This window comes from Prionailurus viverrinus, chromosome A2, assembly GCF_022837055.1.
Source record: "Prionailurus viverrinus isolate Anna chromosome A2, UM_Priviv_1.0, whole genome shotgun sequence".
In the NCBI taxonomy this organism is placed as follows: Eukaryota; Metazoa; Chordata; class Mammalia; order Carnivora; family Felidae; genus Prionailurus; species Prionailurus viverrinus.
Window position 1 is genome coordinate 167,900,248 of NC_062562.1, and position 20,119 is coordinate 167,920,366.

Below are 20,119 nucleotides of genomic sequence, written 5' to 3' on the forward strand. Positions count from 1 at the left end.
AACTCGGCGCACAGGACAGTCCTCTGCGCAACGATGGCTGATGGATGAACGTGCAGAAAACCACGGTGCCGGCAGCTCGGGGAAGCAGCCGCCCGGGACTCAGGAGGGCGGGGGGCGGGGGGAGCACCACCCAGGGCCCGGACGAGCGCGCCGCGGGAGGAGCGCGGCCCGGCGAGCATGCGCGGTGTGGCCGTGCGCGGGGCGGGGCCGGCGAGCACGCGCGGCGTGGGAGCGCCGCGCCGGCGACTGAGACGTCTGTGCCGTGCGCGGGGCCGAGCCCGCGAGCATGCGTGCTGTGGCCGTGAGCGGGGCCGGGCCGGCGAGCACGCGCGGCGTGGCAGAGCCGCCGCCGGCACGCCGAACTCGGCGCTGTGCGCGGGGCGGGGCGGGGCCGTTGAGCATGCGCGCCGGGGCGCGGCGGCCGCGGCCGCGGTTGCTGGGCAACGGCGAGCGGCGCGGAGGTCGGTTCTGGGGGCGGGTGCCACCGGCGCGGGGCGGGAGCGCGGCCGCGGGGACCCCGTCGGGCAGCGCAGGCCCTCGGTCCCCCGCGCGGCCTACTTAATCGCGACCGTTGTTGGGAGGGCCTAACTTCCGGCCGGTGTGTGAGAGCGGTGACACTGCCCGTCACTGAGCGGGAGCCGAGCCCACAGGTAGGGCGAAGTTGTTAGGGAGCACCTGCACAGGTAGCCTGCGCGTCTGCGCGCTGCTGCCCCCCTCGGCGCCGTGTCCCCACGTCGCACGAACGAGGGGGCCACCAGCTACCAAACGGCGAGGCGGCGTGTCCGGCGGCCTTCTCTCGTGTGCGTGTTTCCCATCAGCATGCTTATCGATAAGCTTGAGGTCACGGAGACACTGGCACCACCGTGGAGATTTTTGTGACCAAGCCCTAACACTTCTAACTGGTTGTTAATGGTGGAATTTACCAAGAAAGAATGTTCTCGTTCATTTTGGCTCTCAAAGCTGGGCAAGGATCAAGTTTCTAACCCTCCCATTGTTGCAGACTAATTAATTACGTAATCTTGAAGGAGCCCCTGATCTCTGGATTTGTTTTCTCCTTTATAAAATGGAGTGGGACTAGATATCTGATGATATTTATTATCCGATAATGGTATTATCATTAACTCGGAAAGTTAATGATACTGTGGGGCGGAGAAGGTACACGCTTTTCAGAGGCTCTTACCTTCACGTGAATCATAGTGGCTTACGGTACAGTCACTTGAGAGAAAACCGTAGGCTGTAGGTAGCTAGCTGTGATAATTAAAGAGTTGTTAGTGTGATGTAAATTATGTTCTGCCAGGGTACAGGTGTTGTGAAAGAAGAAGATTCTGGAAGGGATCCACAGCATTTCAAATCCCTTGTGCCATTACTGTGGCTTACACTGTCCGGATGGAAAGGCTGGATAGAAACTTCCTGCTTGGGGGTGGCCTGGGTGACCCAGTCGGTTAAGCATTCGACTTTGGCTCAGGCCCTGATCTCGTGGTTCCTGAGTTTGAGCCCCACGTCGGGCTCCCAGCTGACAGCTCAGAGCCTCTCTCCCTCTCTCTGCCCCTCCCCCCCTCAAAAATAAACATTTAAAACTTTTCAAAGAAAGAAAGAAGGGAGGGAGGAAGGAACTTCTTGCATGCCTGCCTTGAGGCCAGATTGGAGAGCGAGCACAGAAACTGCCTTCTAGTTTCCGAAGCGTCTTAGCCCCCACTCAGCCTCGGAAACATCACAGCTTTGTTTCCCGTATCGTCACTTTCCACTCGACAGCAACTTTTTTCTTCTCGACTAATTTAATGCAGGTGTTGATCCTTAGATACATATTTTGGATGTCTTGCTTTCTAGTCCTAAAATTAGGCCCCATTTCCTAGATGACTTTAATAACTACTGTTTCTCTCCATTCCTGTGGATTTTGGACCCTTGTCTTCAGAAGCTGGACCCTTGCCTAAAAACTAAAACTAAAAGGGCCAATTCAGATTCTTCCACCGGTTTCAGAGGGAATTGGAGCAAGAATAACCACTTACAGAGTATCTTCTGCATGAAAGGGCCCTTTAGACGCTTTGCAGGGTGGTCTCGTTTAATCCTAAAAATAACCCTGCAAGGAATGCAGCATTACGCCTGTTTTAAGGTGAGGACACTACAACTCAGATATAGTATCTTGCCCAGCAACAGGTTTGTTCCCCGTATTCTGTATCTCTATGTTCTGGACAGACTGAGGTCACAGGACTCCCCTTGAATTCCAGGATATTCGTGGCTCCCTTTCCCCCATAAATAATAAACGCAGGCCGAGTTCCCAGTGCCTTGTCTCCTCCTGATCCTGGGGTGTTAAGTGTGCTCATCTCCCTCTTATCTGTCCTTCAAACCCCAGCTTAGATGTCCTCTTAAAGAGATACTTCACTTACTATTCTCTGATCTCGTCAGTCTGAAATTTTGTTGTGTTTACGTACAATAGTGTATCGAGCAATGGATTGTTCTCATTTATATTCATAGGCTCCCTCCCACTAGCTGGAGATTTGAGGACAGGGCTCAGTGGGTCGTGACTGGTGTGAGTCTCTCTAGAATCACGGTGCGTGGCTCAGTGCTGCACTCTGGCAGTCGCGGATCAATCAGACTCCCAAACATGCCTTCCCCATAAACTTCAGAAGAGATGTTTACGTACACTCTAACTCTGACTTTCTGTTGCTTTTGTCTCTGCGGTGGGAGAATTCGAGGGATGTGACAACGACGATCGAACCCGACAGGGCCGAGCGGCGCCTCTCCGGACTCAGCATGCTACAACGTAAGGTATGCAACCCGCATGTAAACAAACACTGTTTTACTCCTGAATACATTTTAATTCAGCCATCTGAAAGTATAAAAATACAGTTGCAAGACCTCGCTCCAAAGAGGAACTGTCCCCTTAGTCCCCACTAAAGCATCCCACAGCTGTGCAGTTTTCGTCTAAGTTTTCACCAAAAAGGCATGTACTTAATTGCAAGAATCTCTTTCATATTACAGAAGCCAGATTTGCCTTGAGTCTAATTTTACTGTAGTGAAACAGAATGTGTTCAGGCACGCGCAGCTTTTATAGGTCATGACGAATTAGTTCATTTTTAAGACCTCAGTAATTAAACGATGTGACTGTATCGCCAACACAAATGGGGACACCGGGGTTCCCTGCACCTAGGTGACATGGGTCAAGCACTGTTTACTATTAACTTTGGTCTAGTGTGCTGCCAGGGCTGAGTAGTAAAGCCTAGGTTTTCTTCCAAATGATGTATTACATAACATTCTGCATGTAAGGCTTTTTTCCTACTTTTTAGGGTCATTCATCTAAACAAGATAACTTGGCAGTCACTGCGGTTGCTTTACAAGATCACATTTTACATGACCTTCAGCTTCGAAATCTTTCAACAGCAGATCCTTCCAAGACAAAGTCACAACAGAGAGACACCAGATCCAAGTCTCTAAAAAGAAATACAAAAGCAGTAATAGATACTGGGCTTAAAACAACGGTACAAGGCCCTAAAGTAGAAGATCCAGAAAGAGAATATGTTCTTGATCCAAAACCACCACCCTTAACTTTAGGTAAGTTCATCTCATCATTCATATTTTGGCTTATTAGAGCTAATGAATCTAGTTGAGATTAATAGTGTAATTTTTTTTTCTAGAACAGAAATTATTCTCATTTATAATCTTACAGAAATATATGTACGTACTAAAGTTTAAAAATTACGGGGACGGGGGCGCCTGGGTGGCGCAGTCGGTTAAGCGTCCGACTTCAGCCAGGTCACGATCTCGCGGTCCGTGAGTTCGAGCCCCGCGTCGGGGTCTGGGCTGATGGCTCAGAGCCTGCAGCCTGTTTTCGATTCTGTGTCTCCCTCTCTCTCTGCCCCTCCCCCGTTCATGCTCTGTCTCTCTCTGTCCCAAAAATAAATAAACGTTGAAACAAAAAATTAAAAAAAAAAAAATTACGGGGACGATCTGGGCAAGAAAATAAAGATGAATAAGTAAAAATAGTAGAATACGATAACTATCCACTGGTCCACACTGGCGGAAATCAGGCACTCTCACAGGAGAACGGGAATAAATCTATAGACGGGGCCCAAAAATCACCGTCTGGCCAACAGCACAGTAAGAACAAGCATCGGCAGATGCTGAGGCCGGTGGGAGACCATGTTGAGACGCAGGATGTAGTCACAGCCTCACAGTGTCCACTCACCACAGAGGGAGACACCGCAGCCTCATGTTGGTGACACTGTGCCAGCAGCACCCTGACCAAGTGATCCAAGTGCCGTCACCATAGGGCCCCACGCTGACAGCACGCGCCCCAACCCCGTGCTCTGAGAAAGTGCCGTCGCCAAAATGCACATGTGAATTTAATCATGAGGACACTTCAGACACCCAAAGGGACGGACATTCTACAGTTTGGGCCTCTCTTCAAAAGTGTCAAGGAGAGCAAATGAAGACAGAAACCGCCCCAGATTAGAGGGGACGCAGGGGATAGGACAGCAGACTGCAGTGTGTGATCTGGGACAAAAAGGGGACTTCAGTGAGACGAGAACGAGATCCGTGAGGAATACAGACTAACTGGCACCTGCTAGGTCAGCATGAATTCCCTCATTTTGATCATCGAACTAGGGTTATGTAAAATATTAACATTTGGGGAAACTGGGTAAAAGGCACACGAGGATTCTTTATACTGGTTTTACAACATTTTGCAAGTCTCAAATTACTTTAGGCTGTAAATTTAGAAATAGAGAAGAGTTTTAAACGATGCCGGGCACGGAAAATAGGTTTGTCCGGGGGCGTGTAGCCCTCGCGCGCGTGTGCTGGCTGGAGGCGTGCTGGGAAGCCTGGGGGCTGCGGCCACACGGCGTGGAGGGGAGCCTGCCACCACAGCGGTGCCCAGCGGACACCTGGCACTGTCCTCCGAACCGCAAACAGTGCCGGTCGTGTTCTAGGAGACGGCGTAGCTCGAGAACATGCAGAGGCTTGGTGTGATGTTATATAATAACTTAGTGACTGCCTTCCGTTGTGCATCTATAATTTACGGATTTGATCAAGTAGATGATCATCATAGTTTAGCAGGAAAGATTTAAATTAGACATCAGGAAGAACTTCACAACTTGGAAAATAAGGGAGATTAAAGGGGAGGAAATGACCTACTCTTTCAGGAGCTGTTCACATTTGCAAAAAAAAGTTTTAACTGTTCTGCTCATTAATCACTAATAAGGTTGAATCATGTTTTGTTTTGTTTTTTAAGTTTACTTAGAGAGAGTGCATGTGCCAACAGGGGAGGGGCAGAGAGAGAGAGAGAGAGAATCCGAGGCAGGCACCGTGCTGACAGTGTGGACGCCAACTCAGGGCTCAAAATCACAAACCGTGAGATCATGACCTGAGCTGAAATCGAGAGCCAGACACTCAACAGACTGAGCCACCCAGGCGCCCAAATCATAGTTTCATTACTGCCTTTACCTGGTGTTGCAGTCAGGTCTCCGTTTGCTGATTGGGTGGTGTTCTTTATGTACTCTGCATATTAATCCCTCATTGATTTACCACTGAGAAGATCTGCTCCTGGCCTGGCACCTCTTTTAATTTTATGTGTTATTTTTTATTGAATAAAATATTCCTTCTGATTACTGTTAAATCCATCGGCTTTTCTCTGTTATTGTTTATGCTTTGGGGGATTTAAGGAATCCTCATCCATTCCGAGATGACAAAGATTTCCCACATTTTCTTTATTTACCTTCAAAGTTTTGCCTTTCCCATTTAGACCTCATCACAGTTTATTTTGCACAAGGTACTGGGAACAGCAGTTGACAGAAGCATTTATGTCAGCACACTGTTAGGTGGTGTTTGCTGAGCCGCAGCACCCCCCTTCTTCCTGTGCCAGGATCCCACGGTCACACAGAGGGAGAGAGAGGAGGGTTATGATTTGGCGGCTTCTGTCTCTGGACCAGTATTTTACTGTTTTAATTAATAAGAGCTTTGTAATATGTCTTAATAACTGGTAGGAAAAGACCCAAAATTATCCCCCCAAAAAAGTTCTTGGAAGCATATTCTTTCAGTACACTAAAGGACAGTTTGTGGAGCCACTCCTTCTGGAACCTTCCATCACCGTGCTCCCATGTGGATCACTGCTGTGCGAGGCGAGCGCAGGGCCCACAGCCGGGGGTCTCCTCCATGTGCCCCAAGGGCTGGCCCCGTCCTGCACTCCCACCTGTACCCACCCCTGACTGCCACTACTCCTCCGGGCATGTGCCCCACTGGCAGCCTCCCGGGAGCAGGCGCGTGGGGGCCCGCGCCTTGGGCCGTCTATGTGGGCGCAGGCCTCCCACGCTGGCCCTCCCGTGTTCTACCCCTGCTTTCCCTCAGCTCCTCCTCTCTGCCAGCTGGCCTTCACTCCCCCTTCCTGTCTTCCAGCTGACGCTCACGTCTCCACGACACGAGTTCCCATTTTGGAGCGCTCTGCTGGTGCTCAGGGTGTCCCTGGCACAGCTTCCTACTCTGGTTTCCAGCTGCAACACCTCACTGTCCGTCTGCAGGGAGCCCGCGGGGGGCGCCGCACCTGCTCCCTCACCCGGGGAGGCACTTGACTCCCACTGAGGCATGAGCTCCACACTTGACCCAGGAGAACACGTGCCGGCTGTCGAGGATCGCTTGGGTGGTCAGTCCATCCTGACAGTAATTCTACCTCATAAGAATCTTTAGCAAGGGATAAACTTGATTGATACTCATTCTGTGAAGGTCACTGGTGGCAAAAAATGGGCTAAATCGGAAGAAGACAACACTGAAGGCTGAATCCCAAAATAGGCGACAAGTGAGAACCTTTGGCCAAGACATGTGGAAACGTCAGAGTCTTCAGCTTCTCTCCCTGAAAACCGATAGCAGTCCTGCCTACGTGGAGAATACTGTGAAAATGGCACAAGTATGGGAAATTCTTTGTAAATAAAAGCGTTCCTACCATTGACTTTTAGCACCCGTAGAAGACCAGTGTTCCCCATACGGTGGAAGAAAGTACGCCGTATGTTTTGTTTTCAAATTTGTTTGCAAAACAATGTCATTACATTATGAGTACTATGTTCTGGACGTATTGTACCTCCATTTTCTCTTGTTTTCACTTCAGCTCAGAAGTTGGGCCTGTTTGAACCTCCCCCATTGCCACTATCATCAGAGGAATGGGAAAAAGTGAAACAAAGATCCATCATGCAAGGGGACTCAACGCAGCCATGCCCAATATGCAAAGAAGAATTTGAACTTCGCCCCCAGGTGTGTAGCGGGAAAATCAGATAAGCGGGCTTGGGGACTAGACGAAGCTGGAGCTTAAGATCCCAGCCTTCATTTCTCCAATTTCTTCCGCCTACGTGACCTCAAATGCTTACGTTTTCTCTTCCGTTAATTAGAGTGTGTGTGTGAGAGAGGTAAACACTCTCATTAAACAGTTTTGTTTATTTACTGAATGATATTCTCAAGCACAAAGTCTGTACAAAAGGAATGCTCCTGCTCCCCTGGCCGGAAACGAGCTAGAGGGTGAGCGGAGGCCTGCAGTGCAGGAACAAGGAGAGCAAAGGGGGATTTTAAGTTGTTTTGTGAACTGAAATCATAAACAAAAGAAAGAAAAAAGGAAGGAAGGAAAGGAAGGGAGGGAGGGAGGGAGGGAGGGAGGAAGGAAGGAAGGAAGGGAGGGAGGAAGAAAGAAAGAAAAAAGGAAGGAAGGAAGGGAGGGAGGGAGGGAGGGAGGAAGAAAGAAAGAAAAAAGAGAAAGAAAAAAGGAAGGAAGGAAAGGAAGGAAGGGAGGAAGGAAGGAAGGAAGGAAGGGAGGAAGAAAGAAAGAAAAAAGAGAAAGAAAAAAGGAAGGAAGGAAAGGAAGGAAGGGAGGAAGGGAGGGAGGGAGGGAGGGAGGGAGGGAGGAAGGAAGGAAGGAAGGGAGGAAGAAAGAAAGAAAAAAGAGAAAGAAAAAAGGAAGGAAGGAAAGGAAGGAAGGGAGGAAGGAAGGAAGGAAGGAAGGGAGGAAGAAAGAAAGAAAAAAGAGAAAGAAAAAAGGAAGGAAGGAAAGGAAGGAAGGGAGGAAGGAAGGAAGGAAGGAAGGGAGGAAGAAAGAAAGAAAAAAGAGAAAGAAAAAAGGAAGGAAGGAAAGGAAGGAAGGGAGGAAGGAAGGAAGGAAGGAAGGGAGGAAGAAAGAAAGAAAAAAGAGAAAGAAAAAAGGAAGGAAGGAAAGGAAGGAAGGGAGGAAGGAAGGAAGGAAGGAAGGAAGGGAGGAAGGAAGGGAGGGAGGGAGGAAGAAAGAAAGAAAAAAAAAGAAAAAGAAAAACTTGAATCTCCAAAGAATTTGTGTAAGAATGTTCAAGTAAAATCTTTTAACGTCTTCATTCACGAACCCTTACCATAGTAAGGTTGATCTTGCAGACAATATGCAGTCGAGGCGCGTCATCGAGATTTCTGTGCATACGGTGCCTGCCCAGTCTCCTGTGATCCCCTCACACTTCGGGGCGCTCCCCCCTCGAGGATCTGGTGTTTTGTGTTAAGCTCGCAGCCGCCCTACAGTGCCTTCCTGTGGCCGCTGCCCGCGCTTCCTACCGAGCAGGTGCGGGTTTGCTGGAAAATACAGCAAAGAGAGTCAGAGCAGGCTCTCAGTTCATAGCCTGGGAACCTCGGGCTTTCCTCACTACCTGGCACATAACTCTCAAACTTAATTTGTTTTAATGAGTTTCGTCGTTAACAAGTTAGTTCACAGCCATAAAACGTTTGTTCTTTACTAATTTGAATTCACAAGTTATTTTAAACATGCTTATTGTATTCCAGTTCTCTATCAAGACCTCATCTTACCTGTATGAAAGTTGGGGATCTGGGAGAGATTTTAGCCCTTAAACCACAGAATTATCATCTAGGATAATTTAGTATTTCAGTGGGGCAAGAGTGACTAGAACCACAACTAGTCTTTCCGGCCCCAGCAACGTCTTTTGTAATTACGCTGTAAATACTGAGGCTGACTGGTGTATGAAGAATGACAGCTTATTCCAAGTGTCTTGGGGGGAGCAGGGATGGGACGCACCATGCCCGTCTCTTCCATTCTGGTTTTTATACATTTCTCACTCAGTCTTTCGTTTGGTCACAGTTACAGACACTTGTGTTCATTTTGCATGTTTACTCTGTTTATTGTTCTGTGTTTAGAGTTTTCCTTAGTCACAAACAACAGCTGGTATTTCCTCCAGCATTTATGATTTCAGAGGACCTCAGTTATCTTGTGCGTCCCAGAGGGAGGCATTGTACCCATTTAATAGATGAGGGCACAAGCAAGTCAAGTGACCCACACCAGGGTGACTCAGCAAGTATGTTCAAGGGCAGCTGGAATCTAGTCCCAACTTCTAGCATATGGACCACCACTTGGTCATTTACTTTTATCTCAGATAATGTTTGCCGATAACAAACATTCATGGACGTTTAAAAGTATATTTTAGGGGCACCTGGGTGGCTCATTCGGTTAAATCTGATTCTTGATTTTGGCTCAGGTCATGATCTCACAGTTCATGGGATCGAGCCCCACATCAGGCTCTGTGCGGGCAGCTCAGAGCCTGCTTGGGATTCTTGATCTCTCTCTCTCCCCCTCCCCAGCTCATGCTCTGTCTCTCAAAATAAACATTAAAGAAGAGTTGATTTTAAATATACAGAGTACAGTGTTATTCAACATAGATCCTCAAATATCTGCTGATGAAACTGACGGATATTCCACAAAGAATGCAAAATCGAGCACACCAAAGGGTGCTGTTAGATTAATGGCGATAATTAACGAGGACCCGCGTGACTAAGGTTTCCCAGTTTAGGCTTATTGGCAGTCAGTTTCAAGTCAAGGTTTTCTAACTTTGTGGGTTCTATCTAGTCCGGTATTTCTTCCATTCTTCCTATTTAAGAGGGGAAGAGTAGAGTGAAGGAAGGGGGCGGGGGGAACCGGGGAGGTGTTCACAGCAGGAGTAGTGTTAGAGGCTGCTGGGAGCTGAGCCCCTCGACGCCCCGCTCCTCCTCTCTGGGAGAAGCCGGGGCCGCGGGCCCTCTCGCCGGGCTGCCTCCGTGCGCGTGCTCGCAGCTCACTGGGGCTGGTGTCCTGGTATCACCCCCTGGTTCTCCTTCCAGAAGAACCACCTACTACCCTCTTCCTTATTCCACAGCCCAGAATATCACTATGCGGTGGAGAATTTGGGTCACAGAGAGGTGATGCTTTCTTGTGAGCGCACTTTCCCTGCATTTCAGAGAGAACAAGTGTTTCGTATGTGTGTAGGATTTATTGCTGTTTAAACTGAAGTGTGTTACAATTAATAAAGCTGCCGTTGGTTGAACAAAGCCCTAAGCAAAGACACTTGTTCGCGCTCCCCCGTCTCCTCCTTGGGCACCTCCCTCCCCACGCGCCAGCCCCCTTCCCTCCCAGGGTCTGCCCAGGAAACACATCTATTTCCTAATGTGTTTAACACACTCATTTTAACGGCTTACTAGCAATCATCCTGTGTCTGATGTTTCAGATTGTTGTTAATGGAGTTTTTCTCGTCGAGATGATATACCTGTGCTGTGCTCAACTTTAAATATTAGAAATACCGAGGTTATTCATCTGCTTTTTTAATTCTTCAAAGAAACAACACAGCCTACCTTTTAAGCGTTCCGAATTTTTCTTTTAATTAATGCATTTATGCTGCTGCTCTTTGAAAACCAATTTAAACTTCAAACATTTCTGTCTTCTCGCAAACAGGTGCTGCTTTCATGTTCCCATGTGTTTCACAGAGTGAGTGAGTCCCGCCTCCTTCCCTCGTAAAGTGCGCAGCGCGTCGCCCGTGTAGCGATCGCTCGTTTAAAGTCTCCTGAAAAGAACCACTTGCCTTGTCCGTAACCACCGCTTAGAGTTAGAAATACGACTTTAGGCTACAGTGCAGTTCATCCTGTTTTGAAAGTCCCGAGTCTTCTGCGACGGAAGACCCGCAAGTGTTTGTATGACGCACTCCTCCTGGTGGCGCACATCAAAGTGCCGGCCCGCTTCCCAGGCCCGACTGCGGTAGCCTCACGCACGAGCCGTCACCTCCCTTGACGCGAGCTGTTGGCAGGAGTTTTTGATGTAGCTGCATGTACATTCTTGTAAAATTTCACTTTTGGAACAAGTTTCATGAGGAAGGTGCTAACATCTGATGAAACTTCTTCCCTTTATGCTCTAATCTAAATTGGACTGTCTCATAATTATGAGAGAAAAGAGCGCTATAATTACACTAGAAGTAAAAATGTTATTTATAAGTAATTACTTATAAAACGTTCAATGTTCTTCTTCAGGCATGCCTCCAGGCTTTTGAAAAATTCGCAAATAAAAAAACCTGCCCCCTCTGTAGAAAGAACCAGTACCAAACCAGAGTGATTCACGACGGAGCGCGGCTGTTCAAAGTAAAGTGTGCGACAAGGTAGGAAGGGTCCCCCGCGCCCGCGGGCCCCACGGCCCCCCTGGGACGCGCTGTCCTGCAGCCCAGCCGTGAAGATTCACGTTCAAGGTGGCAGGGATGTTGCCTCCCGCCTCGACCTCGGCCCCACCCCACCCCACCCCGGTCTCGCCCGGTTTTGAAACGCCTGTCGAAGCCGTCCTGAGTCGGTCATTTCGAACACCTGTGTTCCAGGATCCAGGCCTCCTGGAGGGGACACGTGGTGAGGAAGTGGTACCGAGACCTGAGGAGAACAGTGCCGCCCACGGACGCCAAGCTGAGGAGAAAATTCTTTGAAGGAAAGGTAGGGGAAGGCCCTCGATCCCCCAGAGTGTGTGCGCGCCGGTGGGACTCCGCGGGGGCAGGAAGACCAGCAGAGGCTGGGGACGCCCGATGTTCGTGCGCGGGCTTTTTAAAAACGGTTGAGATGCTGCTAAAAATCCCGGCCAACGTAAACTGACTTTCCAACCCAGACAGTGGGGGACACATCTTCTCTTCTAGTGAAACCATAAAATTCATAAAATTGGAAGAAGTTTAAATTCAAAGCAACTTTTGTCTGGCCATTTCGTGACACCCGCTTAAATAATCTCTTAGGATAAAGGAATGGAAACAGGCTTAGTTTCTCACACCCCCTGCATTGCGAGTCAAAAGAACAGGAGAACTTTGTAAAAATAAAGGCCTGCAGTGCTGCGTTTTACTGGGGCCTCCCAGGGCCTCCCAGAGTCACCAAATGGGAGAGTTTCAGAAATAAGTAACGGCAGTTTCTACCCTTTCTTTAAACCTTTTTTTTCAAATTTTTTAATGTTTATTTATTTTTGAGAGAGAGACAAAGCATGAACAGGAGAGGGGCAGAGAGAGAGGGAGACACAGAATCCGAAGCAGGCTCCAGACTCCGAGCCGTCAGCACAGAGCCTGACGCGGGGCTCGAACTCACAGACTGTGAGATGGTGACATGAGCCGAAGTCAGATGCTCAGCCAACTGAGCCACCTGGGTGCCCTTTAAACCTTTTTTTTTTTATCGGTTACGTTTACCTTTTTTGGCTTAGCAATTTTCCATCATCGAAGCCCAAACAGAAGGGACAGACTTCACACAGCGGAAGGAGCCGGCTGAGCCCACGCTGCCACCCCAGCTCCGCCCTCATGCGCTTTGTGGCTCCAGGCGCGTGTAACAGGACAGTGATAATCTCGACCTTGCAGCGGGGCCCGAACAAGTGGAGTTGTGTTGACAGAGGCCTAGCACACAGTAGGCGCTCGGCAGTGTATGTCCGTTGTTTGAGTTCATCTTTGTGTTACCTGCGTCAGATTGAGCGGTAGTGTATATTTTTTAAAGTTTATTTATTTTTGAGAGACAGAGGGCAGGAGAGCGTGTACGTGTGAGTGGGGGAGGGGCGGAGAGGGAGACAGAGAATCCCAAGCGGACTCTGCGCGGTCAGCGCGGAGCCTGACTCGGCGCTCGAGCTCACAAGCTGTGAGGTCCTGACCTGAGCTGACATCAAGAGTCAGACACTTCACCACCTGAGCCTCCCAAGCGCCCTGATAGTCCATATTGTTTTCGCTAGCGTGTCCTGTATGAGACTGTGGCATTCTCACATGAGGTGAGCTTTAAATCTCGAAGACAGAATTCACAGTCACACTTTCCTGTAGTCATTACGTATGGAAGTTTCCCTTACACATTTATTTCGATCTTTCCCACACTTACTTGTTTCTTGTTCGCCTGCACTGCCATTTGTAAGAATGAGCGATAGGAAATTACTCTCTACCGTATAGAGGGATCCCTCTTCTCCCCGTCGTTATCGCGCCTTCAGTGTGTAAGGCACAAGTGACCTCAGTCCTGTGCTTTGGGGGAAGAGGCTGATGTTCACGACGTGCTTCCTGGTTTTATCCGACTCCCTATCTGACCTTCTCGGGCGAGGTGCTGTCTCTGTGTATCTTGTAATCCCCCCTTCCTCATCTGCGCCCTGGCTGGGGGGCTTCTGAGAGCGCCCGGGACTGTACAGGGGTCCTGGAGGTAAGTGCGCTGAGGCTCGGCCCTCAAACAGGACGGTGCTGGATGTTCCCAGGGCCCTTTCCCGTCGCTCAGGTCGTTGGTCCGGGCGACATAGTTACGGGTGTGTGCAAAAGAAAATTGGGACCTTGGCCCACTGTGATGGCATTATGTCCCGGATTTAATCAAGAAAACACAGCTGATTTGTGCTCAGGAGCAGGACAACACCAAATGCAACGTGTGAGTAAATAACCCTAAAACCCTGTATCTCGAAGACAAGACCGCACCACTGATGGAGGGAGGAGCTTGTAGGGCAAGGGCAGCCTGAGCGCCGGGGGGGGGGATGCACCACGAGTGCTGCCTGGCCCCACGGGAGGCGTCCTCTCGGGCCCACGGGGGACAGAGGCGCAGGGTGGCTCTGGCGGATGAGCGGGGCCCACAGCAGCCCCTGCTGGCTGCCCAAGTGGAGGTGGGCAGAGGGAGGGCGGGGGCTGTAGAGGGAGAATCCGCCATTCGATATAAGAAAAAACTATTTTCTGAGTCAACGATGCACGTTGTAGCGTGAACTGAGGAGCAAAACATATTTAGGGAAATGGGACAGTCCCGGTGAAAGCCCCCTGCCCACATCGGCGTACGGGGTGGACACGAGAAACGCCCCTGCGTTCTTCAGCACCATCTACTGGACAGGAGGGATGGCCAATCGGCTACAACTCCCAAAGTTACTGCATAAGAAGAGTATGTGCCACCTCCGTTTGTCGTGGACAAGTGACCCTTTCCTCTGAGGGCGCTGACCTCCCTTCCGGCTCTCCGTTCCCCTGAGCTTTGTATCTAGTTTTTAAAAGTCCTTCTCCACCGACCAAGATAATGGGCTGCCTGCTGCTCACCGCGGTACACCTGTCTTCTGGCCAGTTAGCTGTCCCAGCGCCGTCCTCCGCCTTCCTCACACCCGCCATCTCTCCAGGGGTCACTCACTCTCAAGTCCGCGAATGGAGTTCTCGGCCTGCTATTTTCTCTACTCTGCACACTGACAGTAATTCTACTGACAGTAATTCTTAGTAATTTTAATGTAATAATGGCTTTCGAATCAGAAATTATTGATTTTTTTCTCTTAGAAAATTTTAATTACACATGATAGTCATTTTACCCATGCGTGTAAATTTTTCATTTGCATACGCCATCTTATAATCATTTTTGAAAATATAGGCTACACTTTTTCACATAAAGCAGAGTCATGAGACTCGACTGATTCTATATCTACACACAAATACGTGCGCGCGCACACACATAAACACACAATTACATACCCATGCACAGACACACGTGTAAAGACACACACGGTGATTCAGATCGTTCTTCCCCAAAAGTATTGATTTAATGTTAGACTCAATTTGTTGCACAACTAGGCATTTGATAATTTTTTCAGCTGTCTTTTTTTATTATTATTACTAACTCTGTAATCCTCGCTCTCTCTGCTGGTTTCCTAAATCTCTGTAATTTCTTCTTACCTCATACTAGCCCCTTATCCCATTTGGCCATAAACACCGAAATCTATACCCAAGCCTCATTTTATTTTTTTTAAATGTTAATCCCAGTTATTTAACACACAGTGTAATATGTTCCAGGTGTACAATGTAGTGATTCAACACCACATCACCCGGTGCTCATCCACAAGTGCATCCTTAATCCCCTATCACCTGTTTCCCTATCCCCCACCCACCTCCTCTTTGGTGACCATCAGTGTGTTCTCTGTAGTTAAGAGTCTGTATCTTGGTTTGTCTCTCTGTCTCTCTTTTTTCCTTTGCTCATTTGCTTTGTTTCTTCAATTCCACATAAGAGTGAAGTCCTATGGTATTTGTCTTTCTCTGACTGACTGACTTGCTTAGCATTGTACTCTCTAGATCTATCCATGTTGTTGCATATCTCAAGATTACATTTTTTTATGCCTGAGTAATATTCTATGGTGTATCTATACCACATCTTTATCCATTCTTTAGTTGATGGACACTTGGGCCGCTGCCATAATTTGGCTACTGTAAATAACGCTGCAGTCAACAGGGGTGTGCGTATCCCTTTGAGTTAGTGTTTTTGTGTTCTTTGGGTAAATCGCCAGTAGTGTAATTACTGGGTCCTGGGATGGTTCTCTTTTTAACTTTTTGAGGAACCTCCATACTGTTTTCCAGAGCGGCTGCACCAGTTTGCATTCCCACCAGCAGCGCAAGAGGGTTCCCGTTTCTCCACACGCTCGCCAACACTTGCTGTTTCTTGTGTGTTTGATTTCAGCCATTCTGGCAGGTGCGAAGTGATGTCTCCCTGCGGTTTCGGTTTGCATTTCCCCGATGGTGACGATGAGCATCTTCCGTTTCTGTTGGCCATCAGCATGTCTTCCTTGGAGAAATGTCTGTTCATGTCTTGTGCCGTCTTTTGATTGGATTATTCGGGGTTTTTTGGTGTTGACTTATGTAAGTTCTCCATATATTTTGGACACTAGCCCTTTATCAGATAAGCCATTTGCAAATGTCTTCTGCCATTTGTAGGTTGTTTTCTAGTTTTGCTGTTTCTTTCGCCATGCAGAAAGTTTTTATTTTGATGTAGTCGCAATAGTTTATTTTTGCTTTTGTTTCCTTTGCCTCAGGAGACATATCTAGAAAAATATCGCTACGGCCGATGACAGAGACATTGCTGCCTATGTTCTCCTCTAGGATTTTTATGGTTTCAGGTCTTATATTTAGGTCTTTAATCCATTTTGGTTTTGTTTCTTTATGTTTTATTTTTGAGAGAGACAGCGTGAGCAGGGTAGGGGCAGTGGGGTGGGGGTGGGGGTGGCGGGCAGAGGATCCAGAGCGGGCTCCGTGCTGACAGCAGAGAGCCCAATGCGGGGCTCAAACTCACAAACCATGAGGTCATGACCTGAGCTGAAGTTGGATGCTCAACCAACTGAGCCCCGCCGGTGCCCCGGTTTTCAATCCATTTTGAATTTATTTTCGTGTATGGTGTAAGAAAGCGGTCCCGTTTCATTCTTTCGCACGTGGCTGTCCAGTTTTCCCAGCACCACTTGCTGAAGGGACTGTCTTTTTCCTATAGAACATTCTTTCCTCTTTTCTTGAAGATTAATTGGCCTCATGATTGTGGGTTTTCCTCAGTCTGGATTTTCCATTCTGTCGCACTGACTGTGTGTCTGCGTCTGCACCGGCCCCGGACTGTGGTCACGACTACAGCTTTGTTAATGTCACTTGAAGTCACACGGTTGCGGTGCACCCAACTTTGCTTTTCTTTTTCAAAATTGCTTTGGCTATTCGGGGTCTCTTGCGGTTCCATATACATTTTAGGATTGCCAAACCTCATTTTAAATAAATGAAATGTGCATTTACTGTTAGGTGGTGTATTCGTAGTAGGTACACCCCCCTGCCACTGCTCCTGGTTGCGTATGTAGACACATGCCTTACAACAGTTGTCCCCCCTTGTCCCTGAGGGGTGCATTCCAAGATCCCGGGGGGATGCTTCAAACCACAGATGGCACCGAACCCTATATAAACCACATTTTTTCCTATACATACATACCTATGATAAAGTTCAATTTATAAATTAGGCACAGTAAGAGATTAACAATAACTGAGAGAACAATTATAATGATATCCTGTAATAAAAGTTATGTGACTCTGGGTCACTCTCTCAAATATCTTACTGTCCTGCATTCACCTTTCTTGTGATGATGTGAGATGGTGAAATGCCCACGTGACAAGGTGAAGGGAGGCGAGTGACGTGGGACGTAGTGCTGGGCGCCCACTGACCTCTGATGATGCATCTGTTCCGGGACCACGGTTGACCATGCGTAACAAACTGGAGAGCGAGATCGCAGAGAAGGGGCGGCTGTATGTTTGAACGTCTGTGTGGGTGGAGCCCAGAGCCTGTCCTTTTCTACATAGACCGCCTCTCAGTCACTTATTGAATGGCTCTTGCAATTTAATGATTTTTCTCCTACGTTTTTCAAACTGACTTGCTAAGCTATAAGCATGGTCTATAAAGTGTTAATCTACAATTTTAATCTATAATTTTAAATGCAATGTGTTTTAGTGATATCCGAAAGATCATTGAACTACTTTATTGAATTTCACATTACCCAGGATTCTATAGATGCATCTAGACCATGCGGCTGCATACACAAGTGATAGCCTGCAGAGAGCTCATACCAATAAATTACGATAAACTACTGGGTGAAAGAAAGACTGTCAAGGGATAAGACATGCACACAGTCTCAAAGTATCATCCCAAAGATCATATATAATTTACAAACAGCATGAGAAGGCTTTACACTGGAAAGGTGTGACAGACATCTCAGCCCAACAGACGAAATTACCGATAACCAGACAACTGGACGCTATGTATTCCTAATGTACGCAGAGTGCGCCAGGACAAAACATGACCTGTGCACTTTCATGCCAAAAATGCTTCACCTGAAACCAGTCAAGAAAGCATGTAATCAGGCACCTGGGTGGCTCAGCTGATTAAGCACCTGACTTCGACTCAGGTCACGATCTCGTGGTTTGTGAGTTTGAGCCCCGCATAGGGCTCTGTGCTGACAGGCCAGACCCTGGAGCCTGTTTTGGGTTCTGTGTCTCCCTCTCTCTCTGTCTCTCTCTCTCTCTCAAAAATAAACATGAAAAATAATAATAAATAAATAATAACAATTAAAAATAAAATGGGCACCTGGGTGGCTCAGTCAGTTGAGCGACCGACTTCGGCTCAGGTCATGATCTCGCAGTTTGTGAGTTCGAGCCCCACGTCGGGCTCTGTGCTGACAGCTTGGAGCCTGGAGCCTGCTTCGGATTCTGTGTCTCCTTCTCTCTCTGTCCCTCCCCAACTTGTGCTCTGTCTCTCTGTGTCTCTCAAAAATAAATATGTGAAAAAAAAAAAACTTTTAAAAAGATGTTCAACCTTACTCATAATTAAAGAAAACTCAAATGAAAAAAATCTGTTTCACCTACTAGATTAGCAAGAATTGGAAATTCTGATGATAATTATCTAGTATTGATGACAATGAGAGGAAAATGGACATTCTTACAAGCCATTGGCAGAACTAAGAATGTACTTCTGGCTGAAAGCTCTCTTTGAGCCCCCTAGAAATTGACCCTACAGATCTACATGTTTGCTAACATGTATCAATGACTGTGTTCACTATAGCAATGATAATGAGAGAGAAGGAATCATAAGCAGCTAGAGTCTGCCCCCAACTACATCCATACAGTGATTACGACACAGCAATTATAAAGACCACAGTAGGTATGTATGTGGGGGCATAAAAAGATTTCCAAGAAGAGGCAACAAGAAAGGATAATGAGTAGGAAAGGTAACATGATAGGGCTGGGGTGCCACGGTGGCTCACATGGTTGAACGTCCGAATCTTGGTTTCATGGGTTTGGGCCCCCCATCAGGCTCTCTGCTGGCAGCACAGAGCCTGCTTGGGATTCTCTCTCTCCCTCTCTCTCTGCCCGTCCCCCAATCACACTGTCTCTGATTCATCTCAAAATAAATAAACTTAAAAAAAAAGATGATAGGCTTTTTATTACCACAAACATGATTGAGATGAATTTCCCTATTAAATAACAAACTTGAATTACATTGAAAAAATCTAACAGACACATTAGAATCCAATGAAATAAAGATGCCCTATATAAAGGCATGCTCAAAAATGATGCATATGCAAAAAAAAGAAAATCACAGTAAAATCAATGAATATTAAAGTACACTTGGAAATTCAGAACCTAAATTATACACTGTTCCTGTGTTCATGACAGTGAGCACACTGGTATTCTGTGGTGTATGGCTAAAGCTGTACTTAGAGGATGATTAGTGTCATGCACACTTATTATTAAACAAGAAAGATGAAAGATCATGAACTAAACATTCAAATGAGAAAGCTATACTGATTAACACTAAAAAAATTTAAATGCATAAAGTAGAAAGTATAAAGATAAAATAATTTGTTAGGATAAAAGTAAAACTGTAAGTGAAGCCAACAGCTGATATTTTGGGAAAAAGAAACTGAAGAGGAAAATTTCATCAGCATTTAAAAAACTAACAATGACTAGGTCTCACCAGAGTTAAAACAGATAAAACAGAATGCAGACACATGGAATAGGAGGCATAACCGTATATGTAGAAATCATTTTAAAATGATAAAAGACTTGTATGCAAACTCATGCTGTTAAGTCTGAAAAATCATATGAACATATCTCAATCTTTACTGAAAATACTAAATTAAATATCCATTCCTAATAACAGCAAACACGAGCTAGGTGACATTTCCTTATCAAAGTAAAGACCATACATCAGAAACTAAAAACACATTTTTTAGATAGTGAAACCCTAAAGATGTAAAATCAGTTACCCACTATCATCACACTTCGGTCAATCCTTACCAATGCAATAATACAAGAAAACAAAATATTTGTGTGTGTGTGTGTGTGTGTGTGTGTGTGTGTGTGTGGTGTGTTTATGGGCATTATATAATAGTACATATATTATTTATACACATGGATTTAAAATCTATAAAATCATTTGAAGAATTAGAACTAAACTATTCGAAGATGTTCACATTCAAGATAAATATGCAAGAATTGTTTCTTATAGAGCAACAATAATCAGATATAAAGTGCAGGGGAAAAGGATCCCTTGCATAATAGTTAACAACTAAAATTAAACTTAACAAGGAATGTACAAGTACTGCTCA

At 46.9% G+C, this 20,119-nt stretch overlaps 1 protein-coding gene across 11 annotated transcripts in view; it reads left to right on the top strand.

The window, feature by feature from the left end:
• Window positions 1-437: 437 nt before the first annotated feature.
• Window positions 438-20,119, top strand: part of RNF32 (ring finger protein 32) — a 38,386-nt gene continuing 18,704 nt past the window's right edge. For 5 of the 11 annotated variants that reach the window (XR_007148921.1, XR_007148922.1, XM_047843710.1 and 2 more), the window contains exons 1-7: window positions 524-650; window positions 2,680-2,766; window positions 3,285-3,549; window positions 7,091-7,233; window positions 10,700-10,732; window positions 11,269-11,393; window positions 11,604-11,712. Coding sequence is in view for 9 of the 11 variants with exons in the window: in XM_047843710.1 (XP_047699666.1) it covers window positions 2,752-2,766; window positions 3,285-3,549; window positions 7,091-7,233; window positions 10,700-10,732; window positions 11,269-11,393; window positions 11,604-11,712 (690 nt within the window). In the remaining 2 variants the exon portion in view is untranslated. Of the gene's footprint in view, window positions 651-2,679; window positions 2,767-3,284; window positions 3,550-7,090; window positions 7,234-10,699; window positions 10,733-11,268; window positions 11,394-11,603; window positions 11,713-13,488; window positions 13,724-13,980; window positions 14,426-15,672; window positions 15,889-20,119 lie in introns of those variants that run through there. The other 6 variants (XM_047843700.1, XM_047843758.1, XM_047843728.1 and 3 more) reach the window with 6 other exon arrangements.